The sequence below is a fragment of the Tupaia chinensis genome, unplaced genomic scaffold (genome assembly GCF_000334495.1).
Source record: "Tupaia chinensis unplaced genomic scaffold, TupChi_1.0 Scaffold000477_1, whole genome shotgun sequence".
In the NCBI taxonomy this organism is placed as follows: Eukaryota; Metazoa; Chordata; class Mammalia; order Scandentia; family Tupaiidae; genus Tupaia; species Tupaia belangeri.
The window spans coordinates 3,704,957-3,717,517 of record NW_006159986.1 but is presented as its reverse complement, the minus strand read 5'-3'; the positions used below and the strand labels follow the sequence as shown (position 1 = coordinate 3,717,517).

General features: G+C 42.7%; 1 protein-coding gene across 1 annotated transcript in view; it reads left to right on the top strand.

Annotated features, from left to right (window-relative positions):
- The first annotated feature begins 651 nt into the window (after positions 1 to 651).
- Positions 652 to 12,561, top strand: part of STAT5B (signal transducer and activator of transcription 5B) — a 45,731-nt gene continuing 33,821 nt past the window's right edge. The window contains exons 1-4 of the mRNA XM_006156008.3: positions 652 to 786; positions 2,205 to 2,326; positions 2,500 to 2,716; positions 8,288 to 8,425. Of these exons, the coding sequence (XP_006156070.1) occupies positions 8,298 to 8,425 (128 nt within the window). The 5' untranslated portion in view covers positions 652 to 786; positions 2,205 to 2,326; positions 2,500 to 2,716; positions 8,288 to 8,297. The remainder of the gene's footprint in view (positions 787 to 2,204; positions 2,327 to 2,499; positions 2,717 to 8,287; positions 8,426 to 12,561) is intronic.

Sequence of the window (12,561 nt, the reverse complement as noted above, 5' to 3'; positions counted from 1 at the left end):
GTAATACTTCATTCCTTTCGAGTGTCTGAATGATATTCTAATCATCTATTTTATCTATCGGCATCTGTTCACACCCCTGTTATTCATGTATCCATTGATAGACATTTGGGGTGTTCCTTTTTCTTGTCTATTGTGAATGATGCTATGAACATTTGTATACCAGTTTTCTTATGCACCTGTGTTTAACCCTCGTAAGCATATACCCAAAGTGGAACTCCGGGATCATACAGCTATTCTCTGTTTAACCTTCTGAAGAGCTACCAGATTGTTTTGCAAAGATCATACACCATTTTACAATCCGATTGAATCTTGCTCTGAACCTCAATTTTCTCATCTATAAATAATAATAGACCTACCTTCTAGGGTGGGGATTAAGTGAGTAGATTCATTAAAGAACTTGTTCGAATTATATAGTAAGTACTCAGTAAATGTGAGCTTGTAAATTTGGATGATGGGTGATAACAGTAACACTAGTAAAGGCAGTTTTAATGCATTCTCAACCTTACTGTTTCTGGTTTACTTTTATTGAATGAATCAAAATACTTATAATTCATAAAGGAGGATAATAAACGAAGGTTTCAAATTTTATTAGGTGTCTTTGTCCTTTAATTAATAGGAGTCAGGTTGTATCTTTGGAAGGATTAGGTATAGGCATAACTCCCTGCTGGCTTGGTTGTCTGTCCGAGTGATGGTGTTTTTGTTTTGTTTTGTTTTGTTTTCAGTTCATATATGACAAATCTTGCTCTCGTTACTTCACGCCACAACTCTCAGTTCTTTCATTCAGAGGTAAGAGAGCAGAGCTCACTGTGCCTTTCCCAGTAGCTCTCATCCACAAGAGTCCCTGGGTCAGTGAAATTGACTGAGAAACAGGAGTAACATCTTCCCAAAGGAAGACGTTTGTACTTCAGGTAACGAAAAATAGAAAATGCTGTTTGTGGGGGCCAGCAGGTAAGTAGTGGTTAAGGCGCTGAACTCCCACATCGCAGATCAAAATTGGAGTCCTGGACCCGGCAGCTGGAAACACACTGGGCTCGTGTGCGTGCTTCTATGCGCCCAAGATCTGGAGAAGAAAAAGGAGAGGGGATTGCGGTGTGGCCATCCCCCCTGGAGGGGTGATTTCTCGTTTTCTCTCTCTCTCTATGTCTGTCTGTCTCTATCTTCTCTCTCCAGCAAGTGCATGCGCCCTTTGACAAAAACCTCTTTTTCTTAAAAAGTGGTATTTGTGAAGGATTGACTTTGGAAGGAAATTTTATTAAACTGAGTTAAAATTGTAGATGGGGAGAAGGAAATCACTTCTGTAAATTTAAGGTCAAAGGAAGAATACTAGTAAGCACTTGCAGAACAGTGATTATGAGCCAGGTACTGTTTTAAATATTTACACATATTAACTCATTCTTACAGCAGCTCTCTGAGTATTTTAAGTATTATTATTCCCATTTTACAATTGAGAAGATGGAGTCACAGAGAGGTGTAAGTGGTTAAATAGTTTTCTTCCTTTAGAAAGAGAGAGGGGAGAGGAGAGAGAAAAAGCAAGCACCCCCCATGGGGTGCGGTCACATCTCAGCTAATTTTCTCCATTTCTCCCTCCCATTAGGATTTTGGGCACACACACACACATACATAGCTGGCATGATTTTCAAGCTACTGGGGCCAGGATTCGATCAATGGTTGGTCATGTGAGATTCAGCTCCCGATGAACAGCCCTTAACTGCTGCTCTACAGGGCCAGTTTTATATTTTATTTAAAAAAGGAATCATATCTGGGGACCAGCAGTCAGTGTAATGGCTATGTTGCTGGACTCCCACGTAGTCGACCGCAGTTCGAGTCCCGGACCCAGTGGCTTAAACTCACACTGGGCATGTGTGCATGCGTGCCCAAGATCCCAAGAGGAGAATGGAGGAGAAGGGATATCAGTGTGGTCATCCCCCCTGGGGGGTGATTTCTCGCTTTCTATCTCTCTGTCTGTCTGTCTGGCAAGCACACGTGCACTATAGCAAAAACCTCTAAAAAAAAAAAAAGGAATCATATCTGATAAAAAATGGTATTTATTGAGATAAAATTATTCATAAATCCCACCTACTTGTATCACTTATTTATGTAGACATTTCATTTTTTAGGACTTTCAATAAGCTTATAACATTGTAAGCTATTCGACTTTGAAACTTTTTAAAAATTAATTAATTAATTTACATTCATTCCCTGAGCATTGTCCCAGAATTTAATCGAGAAGATCGGACCACAACAGAAGACTTCGGAACTTGTAACACTCTCCAGAGGGGCCTGTTTACCTGTCACTCCCAGCCCTCGGATGGGTGGGCACAGATGGGTAAGGTCAATGGCGAGACCTCTGGTTCCCACAAAGTGCGATGTTCTGTATCCAAGGCTGCTTTAGGTCATTTTGGAATGCTCGTGAACACTGAGAGTACAGCAAAGCAGAGTTCAAATAGTTCTCATCTTTGGCCTAAAACTAAGATTGTGAATCCATTTCCTGGTCTTTAGAGAAGCCCCTGTGATGATTTACCGAGGATAGAAACCACGTCCCTGGTCAGAACATCACACCCTAAGGACGGACTGCCTTAAGTAAGCAGAAGAGAGAGCTGGTCGTGGGGACAGAGGTGCTCGCTGTGTGCATGGAGTAGCAGCTGAAGGCTGGAAAACACCAGCGAGGAGGGGACCTGGAGTCAGTTACGCCAGGGATGGATATGGTCTACAGCAGGTGTGAGGGGTTCGGGGGTGTATAAGGAAAAACACTACTTAGATTCTAGGTCTTATATAATTTGGGGACAAAAGTTGTTTTCTAAACTGTGTACTGAAAATTGTTAACATGGTAATCCCATGAGTCATCTCCTATTCCATATGTACATAATTCATAGTTTAGGGGCTGGCAAGTGGCATGGTGGTTAAGGGTGCTGGACTCCCACATGGCCAACCGTGGTTCGAGTCCTGAACCTAGCAAGTTGCTTTTTAACTTTCTCTCTCTCTCTCTCTCTCTGTTTCTCTCTCTCTCTCTCTCACTCTGTTCTTCTCTGGTCAAATTAAAAATAAATAAAGTTAAATAAAATAATTCTTTAAAAAAATTCTTGGTTTAAAAGTAAGATAAGAATGGGGCTGGCCCTGTAGCACAGCAGTTTACTGCCTTGTAGAGGGAGCCAGCTCCCACAAGGCTGACTGAGGTTCAAATCCCAGCCCCTAGTGGCTTAAAAAACACATCAGACATATGTCATGTGTGCCCAGGATCCCGCCAGTATGGAGAAACCTAGGAAAGAAATTGCAGCATGACCTCACCCTATGGGGAGGACTGTGCGCTCTCTCTCTCTCTCTCTCTCTCTCTCTCTCTCGTGCCTCCGGGATTTAAAAAAAATCTGTACAGTGTACTTGTATTTTAAATTTCTTTTTTTGTTTTTTGAGAGTTTTTTGCTATAGGGTGTGTGCATTCGCCAGACAGAGAGAGACAGAGAGACCAAAAGCAGAAAATCCCCCCCCGGGGGGGATGGCCACACTGCAGTCCCTTCTCCTCCATTCTCCTCTCGGGATCTTGGGCATGCATGCACACGCGCCCGGCGTGAGTTTTACGCCACTGGGTCCGGGACTCGAACCGTGGTCGACTACATGGGAGTCCAGCGACATAGCCATTACGCTAACTGCTGGTCCCGCTATTTTAAATTTCTAAGTGGTAGTAAGGAAAACCAATAGCAAAGCACTTTTATGTGTTGAAACCATATTGTATTTATCAAAAAATAAGGTAGTCACTACCTTATAATTACCAGCTATTATCCTCCAAATGCTATGCCATTTTAGAAAGTTAACTATTGTGGCTTATTCATAATTAGAATCATAAAAATATTCTGATTCTAAAAGCTCTGCATTCCACTCTTCGATAAAAACCAAGATTTAATGTAAAATCTGAGACAAAATATTGACATTTATGTAATTACCCCTACATGTATGGCATATCACCATGTTGTTATATTCTTTTTTTTTTTTTTTGGAGAGGTTTTTATCGCTATAGGGCGCTTGCGCTCACCAGGCAGACAGAGAGAGACATAGAGACAGAAAGCAAGCAATCACCCCCCAGGGGGGATGGTCACGCCGCAATCCCTTCTCTTCCATTCTCCTCTCAGGATCTTGGGCACACACGCACATGCGCCCGGCATGAGTTTTAAGCCACCGGATCCAGGACGCGAACCGCGGTCGACTACGTGGGAGTCCAGCAACATAGCCATTACGCTAACTGCTGGTTCCCTACCATGTTATTATATTCTTAAAATAATAACAGATTCTTATAATGTGCTTGGCCAGTAGGACATGCGAGTTATTTATTTATGCATTTATTCACTCAACCAATATTGCTGACCAGTTTCCTCAGGCAAGCCACCGAACGAGGCCCTGGGGACATAGTCGTGAGTCAGACATGCTCCCCTCCACCAACTGCTCTTAGAGTTCAATGAGTAAGCTAGACAAAAACAAACAAAACTAAAAGCAGAAATGGCAAATTGTGGCTTTTTTTTAAAAAAGAATTGCTTATTTTATTTATTATTTTTTAATTTGACCAAAGAGAGAGAGAGAGAAAGGGAAAATGAGAAAGCAAGCCACTAGATTTAGGACTCAAACCGCAGTCAGCCATGACCACTACCTTTACCGTCGCGCCACCTGCCAGCCCCATGGCATTTGTTATTAAGGAACAGAGTCGCCCAAATTATGAAATCGTTAATTGACCAATTAAAGTAAAATATGTTTCATTTTCATGACTTGGTATTTCATACAGCTACATTGGTTCCATAATAACATTGAAAAGAACAGAGGGGGAACCAGCAGTTAGCGTAATGGCTATGTAGCTGAACTCCCATAAAGCTGACAGTGGTTCAAGTCCCGGACCGGTGGCTTAAACTCGTGCCGGGCACGTGTGCATGCGTGCCCAAGATCCCAAGAGGAGAATGAAGGAGAAGAGATTGTAGTCTGGCCATCCCCCCCAGGGGGTGATTTCTCGCTTTCTATCTCTGTCTCTCTCTGTCTTTCTGGTGAGCACACGCACCCTATAGCAAAAACCTCTCCAAAAAAAAAAAAAGAAGAGAGCAGAGGGGTCAGTAGATGGTGTGGTTGGGGCACTGGACTTCCACATGGTTGGCTGTGGTTCGAGTCCCAGACCGGGTGGCTTGCTTTTGCGCATTCTCTCTCTCTCTCTCTCTCTCTCTCTCTCTCTCTCTCTCTCTCTCTATTTTTCAGTCTCCCTCTGGTGAGCACATGTGCCCTATAGCAAATTTTTTAAAAAATGATAATGATAAATAAAATTAAATAATTATTTAAAAAGAAAAGAGCAGATAGATTTAGCCAATCTAAATTGTTACTTTTGTAATGCGTGAATTGTTACTCTACTAAATTTAAAAGAGAAATGTTAAAATCCTAAAGAGGAAACAACTTGTACGCATACAATTATTTATGTGAAAAAATGTTAGTGATGCTTATACCCTGTTCTAGGCTCTGTTCTAGGCTCAGGACAAAGCAGTGAACAAAACAAGTCATTGTGTTTGGGGAGATTTCACCCTACTGGAAAGTCAGTAGGCAAAATGGGATAAATTTCAGGAAGTGATAATGATAAGGAACAAAATAAAGCAGATTAAGAGGTTTAAGAGTGGCCAGAATATTATTTTATTCATGTGGAGTGGGAAAATAAAAGTTTCCCCACGGTTTTCCTTCTTTTTTCTCTTAGGTCAGCTTGGCTAATGATTGCAGATCAGAGAGACTTTTTGTTCTCTCTGGGTCAACTGTTCACACAGTCATGGAAAGAACTGTGGGGAGGTCCAATTTCTCTCTCTCTTTACCACTGAGCAAGATGAATACCTGAGCTCTTCATTTCTGGATCTTTCTTCCATATTCTTATGTGTGTCTGCACCTTCATGCATTCTTTTTTCTGTCATTTCAAAATTATGATTTGGAATCTATTCTGATTTTCCAAAATTGGGGGATATGATGTATTTGATCAAAAATATATCCAATTAAATATCTCCCAGGTGCTTGATTATAAAGTGGAGCTGCTTCTGGAGAGAGTGCTTTTGTCCATGTCTTTCTCCTTGTGAACTCATAGTCATTGAAGTCGGATGTCTCTGGGTAATCTTACAGTGATTACTCAAGGCCTAAAAACCCTAAATAAAATCGTACACTGTTCAAGTGTCCTGAGCACTGCACAAATCTAAAATAGGTAACTGGCACTCACCCCACACCTCCTTGTTGGCTAACTGACTTGTTCCATAAATAGCTTGGCATTACGTGATCAGAGAACTACAACTAGCAGGAGAGGGTTGTTTCCTAACACACGTGCACAGTCTCTGCTAGGCAGCAACATCCAGGTCCCATTCACTGGGCCCTCACGGTAACTTCGTTCTTAGGAGAATTGTGCAAATCGGTAGCCAGGTCGTGTGAATGGAATTTAAGGTAGCCCTGCCTCTTACCGAATTCCACGTTCCAGAAAACAGTGTTAGAGCGAGATTCATTTTAGTCCCTTCAGTTTCCTGAAGGAACATTGCCACCTCAATCCGGTTAATAATCCTGGAGGGTCTCTTGCGAATGACTTACACATTCTCAGGTGAGTCTGAGACGGCATCGTGGTAGTTCTGTAAGATCGCTTTTCTGAAATCAAGAGCGGGTTTTAAAAACCTCCCTTCGGGACCAGCAGTTAGCGTAATTGCTATGTCGCTGGACTCCCACGTAGTCGACTGCGCTTTCGGTCCCAGACCTGGTGGCTTAAAACTCACGCCGGGCATGCCCAAGATCCCAAGAGGAGAACGGAGGAGAAGGGATTGTGGCATGGCCATCCCCCCCTGGGGGGTGATTTCTTGCTTTCTGTCTCTCTGTCTCTCTCTGTCTGTCTGGCGAGCGCACGTGCCCTATAGCGAAAACCTCTCAAAAACAAAACAAAACAAAACAAAACCTCCCTTCTACCAGAATATAGTGGTTCTTGTTCCTAACTCTTACTTGCAATGCATTGTTTTTGTGTCTGAAAGAATTTTAAATGCTATAATTTAGCAGAACGTTGCTTCATAAATTCCTTAGCAGTAAGTCAGAAAGTGAACCTTGGGATATTTTTCCAGATAAATCTGTTCTTTGTGTACAGAGCATTGCTGTTTAAGTAACTAGTGATACTACATAGGTCCAATCCATGCTTTAGATATTTTTACTTTTCTTTTCCTGGGCTCTCTTTCAAAATGCCTGTGTGTTTATTACTTTTTCTTTTTTTTAAGGCAAAATACCAAATCTAAAACAAGTGATATTTCTTTAACAAAAAATCCCTCTGGTAATGACTTATTATTAGTGTTGAAATGTTGCTTACCATTGCTGACAGTTTTGAACAAAAGTGAAGAATATGTCTACAATAGCGAAACTGTCAGCAGTTCTCTCCCCGAAAGCTGGTTTTGTAGTTTTGCTTGCAGGACTTCGGTCCATTTTATAGTCACACACCTTCATAGACCACGTTGTGTACCGTCCCAGGGTCACACCGAATGGCTACATTTTGAAAACATTTTAAAGCTAAAATTCAGTTCAAGAATACTCACCTGGCCAGGTGGTAGTGCCAGTCTAGTGTCAACTAGACCCACAAGGACGGGTCCTGGGTTCCTGACCTCTCAGAGTTCACCAGGTCTGTGTATGCAAACCAGTGATCTGGGCTGGCAGTGGGGGTTCCTGTCTGTCATGGAAGACAGAATAAATAAATGAACTGGGGGAGGAGAATACTGATCTGCACTCTACCAAAAGGCCTAAACACACTCACTTTTGTAATGTGTGGATTGTTACTCTAGTAAATTCAAAAGAGAAATTTAAAAATAATAAAGAGGAAGCTAGCTGGTGGATAAGGCAACAAGACTGACTGTGGAATTCGAGTACCAGAACTGGTGGGTTGAGAAATGCTCTGGGGGTGGGGCCGGCAGGTAGCGCGGTAGTTAAGGGCGCCGGACTCCCACATAGCTGACCGCGACTCAAGTCCTGGACCTGGCGGCTTGCTTGCTTACTTTCTCTCTTGTTCTTACTCTGTCTCTCTCTGATCAAAATTAAATAAATAAGTATAGTTAAATAAAATGAGTCTTTAAAAAAGAGAGAGAGAGAAACGCTGTGGGTATGAGTGTGAGCTTACCCCAAATCTTGAAACAAAATGGAGAAGACCAGATTGCAACATAGCCATCTCCCTTGGGGATGATTTCTCTCTTTCTTTCTCTGTCTCTCTGTCTCTGGTGAGCACATGCACCCGATAGCTAACTAAAAAGAAAGAAAACCACCTAAAGCATTGTTTGTTTAACAGGTTGTGAACCATGGCGGTGTGGATTCAAGCTCAGCAGCTCCAGGGGGAAGCCCTTCATCAGATGCAAGCGTTATATGGTCAGCACTTCCCCATTGAGGTGCGGCATTATTTATCCCAGTGGATTGAAAGCCAAGCTTGGTAGGTGAACAAAGTTTTTTGCATCCGTTCTGTGAAGCACAAGAGTATCGAAGTATGATTTAGAAAGATGTCACGATAGAAACTTTAAAAGTTGTGTGTTTAAAAATTGTTTTCGGGGCCAGCAGTTAGTGTAATGGCTATGTCACTGGGCTCCCATGTAGTCGACCACGGTTCGAGTCCCAGACCCGGTGGCTTAAGCTCACGCCGGGTGTGTGTGCGTGCGTGCCCAAGATCCTGAGAAGAGAATGGAGGAGAAGGGATTGCCGCATGGCCATCCCACCTGGGGGGTGATTTCTCACTTTCTGTTTCTCTGTCTCTCTCTGTCTTTCTGGCGAGCGCACCGCCTGGCAAAACCCTGTCAAAAAACAAACAAAAAAACCCTGTTTTTGTGTGATTCATGCAAAGGTACTTTACCCTCTCCCAAATTTAGGGAGACAGAATGATTCTGGGGATTTTTAAAACATGATGTGCTCACTTTAGTAGTATATGCTGGCTAAAAATGTTAGGGTTTTGCTGCTCATAAAGAATAATCAACAGATATGTTTTGTGTTCTGTAGGGTGCCTAGCAGTGCCATAGGCAGCAGAATTTATATGAAAAAAATTAAAGTGTTTGTCCCTAAAGGATTTAATGTCCGATGGGGCAGATAAGGTATGCATATGCATATATTTTATCATAATTTATTTTATTATATGTAAATTACTTTACATTTATTAAATTAACACCTTGGGTTGGCCCGGTAGTGTAGTGGTGAAGCTCTGTGCATAAGGAATCAGCTCCTCCATGGCTGAGCATGGTTTGAGCCCCAGCCCTGGCAGCTTGAAAAACACACAGACGAATATGTCTGCATGCCCAAAATGTAGAAATGGAAGAAAAAGGATTAGTGTGACCATGCCCCACTGGAGGGTGCTTTCTCTTTCCTCTGTCTGGTAAGACCCTCTGACAATAAAAAACAATAAACTTATATCCAGGGACCAGCAGATGGCATAATGGTTACATCACTGGACTCCCATATAGTCAACCACTATTCAAGTTCCAGACTTGGCAACTTGAAACTCACCAGTGCATGCCCAAAATCCCAAGAGGAAAATGGAAAAGTGATTACAGAGTGGCCATTCCCCCTGGGGGGTGATTTCCTGCTTTCTCTCTCTCTGTCTCTCTCTGTCTTTCTGGCAAGCACACATGCCCTATAGCAAAAGTCTCTCAAAAAAAAAAAATAAAAATCAACATTTAATAAAAGAAATATTTAGTAAATAACAGTGGAGCCACTGGTGTTTTCAAGTTTGTATTAAATATACACATAAAGACTAAAAAATACACAAAACAGTAAAAATAACTAATTGTGATAGTAGGCTTTTTTAAACTTTATTTATTTATCTTAATTTGACCAGAGAGGGACAGAGTGAGAGAAAGAGAAAGTGAGAAACAAGCTGCCAGACCTGGGACTCGAACTGCAGTCGGCCATGTAGGAGTCTAGCACCCTTAACCACCATGCCACCTGCCAGACCCTGATGATGGATTTAGTAAACATTGTTTTTAATTTCTATATTTGTGATTATATACTTAGGAGAGATAAGAGTTGTTTTAAAATTCTTCTAGAATTGTACAATATGGAGTTGGTCCCACAGTGTAGTGGTTAAGGGAACCACAGTTCGAGTCCTAGACCCAGTGACTCGAAAACTCCACTGGGCACATGTGCATGTGTGCCCAAAGTCTTGGCAGGATGAGGACATGTAGGAGAAGGGATTAACAGTAAACTGACAGCTCAGCTTTGCAGGTGACGTTGTTGCATACCAGATAGCACGCTATCCACAGCTCTGCCCAGGGCCTGGGAGCTTATTGGTTGGTTACAGCCTGTCGGTCGATCTGACATATTCATCAGATACCTCAGGCCTCCCCAGTGTGGCCAGAAATCCTCTCCGATGGTCTCAGGAGAAGTCATCTCTGACACCAGTATTTGAAGAGGCTGTATACCTGTCAGTGATGTTGCCTTGAATAATTGCAAGCATACGTTGTTAGTAGCAGATTTCTGTTCATAAACAAGAGCACCAAAGGAAGGCAATTTTCTAGGCAATTAAAAAAAAATCTCAGCTTCATGTAATTAAGTGAGGGAAAAAAGAGCTAACTATGAGAATGTCAGCTGTACCTTGTTTAGTGCTTTTCCATTTCCTTTTCATTTTCTTTTCTGTTTTAATGATTGGGAGGATTTAAAAAAAAGCATTAGTAGGAAGTTTCTGTTGATTTAAAATTTCATTTAGCAGATTTCCAACGTAGATTTCTTACTGAATGAGTGTTAAAAGACTTGTGTTGGAGCCATTCAGTAGGTGGCATAGTGTTTAAGGTGCTGGATTCTCACATGGCTGAGCATGATTTAAATACTGGACCTGGTGGCATGCATGTGCATGCATGCTCGAAATCCAGGAAGAGAATGGAGAAAGGATTGCGACATGGGCAACCCCCTTGGGGGGTGATTGCTCACGTTCCCTCTCCATGTCTCTCTCCAGTGAGCACATGTGCTGTATGTCAAAAAAAAGAAAGGAAAGAAGGAAGAAACAAAGGAAAGCCTTGTCTTGATATTAAGGAACACGTGAATTTTATTTAGGATTTCTTAAGAATAGAAAGATTTTGGAGCCAGTAGGTGGCGTTGTGGTTTAAGGAGGCTGGACTCCCACATGGCCAACTGTAGCTGGATCCTTGGACCTGGAGGCTTGAAAATCATGCCAGGCACATAAATCTGCATGCCCAAAATCCCAGAGGAGAATGAAGGAAGGGATGCATCAGTGTGACCACCACCACCCCCCCCCCCCGATCGGGGGGCGTGTTTCTCACTTTCATTCTCTGTCTCTTTCTCTCTCCCGGGCAAGTGCGTGCACCTTATGGTGCAAACCTCTTTTTTTTTTCTTTTCAGTTTTTATGCAGAGAACTTTTCCTAGTAAATAACCAGGGACTGACTTTGTGAGTTTTGCTCAAAAACTGGAGCCTCTCTGGAGCAGGTCCCAAGAAAAGGAACATTATTGTCAATCAAAACAGAGGAGCAGGGCTACCCCTAATTAAAATTTAGAGGGCTGGGCCTGTGACCTGGTGGTTAAGGGATCCTACATGACTGACCGTGCAGTTTGAATCCCAGCCCCAGTGGCTTGAAAACACTGCATGCATGTGCATATATGCTCCAAATCCTGGCAGGATAGAGAAATGGAAAAGGGACTGCGACACGACCACACCCCATTGGGGACCCTCACCCCCACTCTTGCTGTCTCTCTAGGGTAAGCACATATGCACTCTGGCTTATAAATAAACAAAAAGAAATTATATGACATCTTTTACTGCCTTCCCAGAGAGATCTGGGCATACCATTGGAAGAAGTACAATATCAATATTTTGGTACACCTGTTTGTACCTCTGAAATTAGTTGCTAACTAATTTCAGGGATTAAGACGTGACAGAGCCTTTTAACTGCCACTAGATCTCTTTTTTGGCCGTGGACTCAGTCAGCAGTAATCGAATGTTATTTCAGTCTGACAGCTGTTTGGTTTCTTCAGTGAGCTAAGTACTTAGTACTGCCCGGTAGCAATTATTGCCTAAGTTGTAGAAAGGAAGAAAGAGAGGAGGGTGGAAGAACGATCCTCCAACCCCTGTCACCAGTGAAATGGCTGTGAATTAATGCAAACTCCTCAGCGGTTACTCTCATCCAGGGAACCAGTTAGTTAGTTTGCCTGCAAGGCCCAGATCTGCAACTAGTGATAGGAGTGTCTGACGGAGCGGATGCTTGCAGGCTTTCATTTCCAAGGCTTCTTCGAAATAGAAGTAACTGTTGTTTCACCTGTCTGTACTTAAGAAATGCTCTAGGGGACCAGCAGTTGGCGTAATGGCTATGTCGCTGGACTCCCACGTAGTCGACCACGGTTCGCGTCCCAGACCCAGTGGCTTAAAACTCACACCGGGCATGTGTGTGTGCGTGCCCAAGATCCTGAGAGGAAAATGGAGGAGAAGGGATTGCAGCATGGCCATCCCCCCTGGGGCATGATTTCTCACTTTCTGTCTCTCTGTCTCTCTCTGTCTGGCAAGAACATGCGCCCTATAGCAAAAACCTCTCCAAAAAAAAAAAAAAAAGAAATGCTCTAGAAAAACCGAGGGCGAA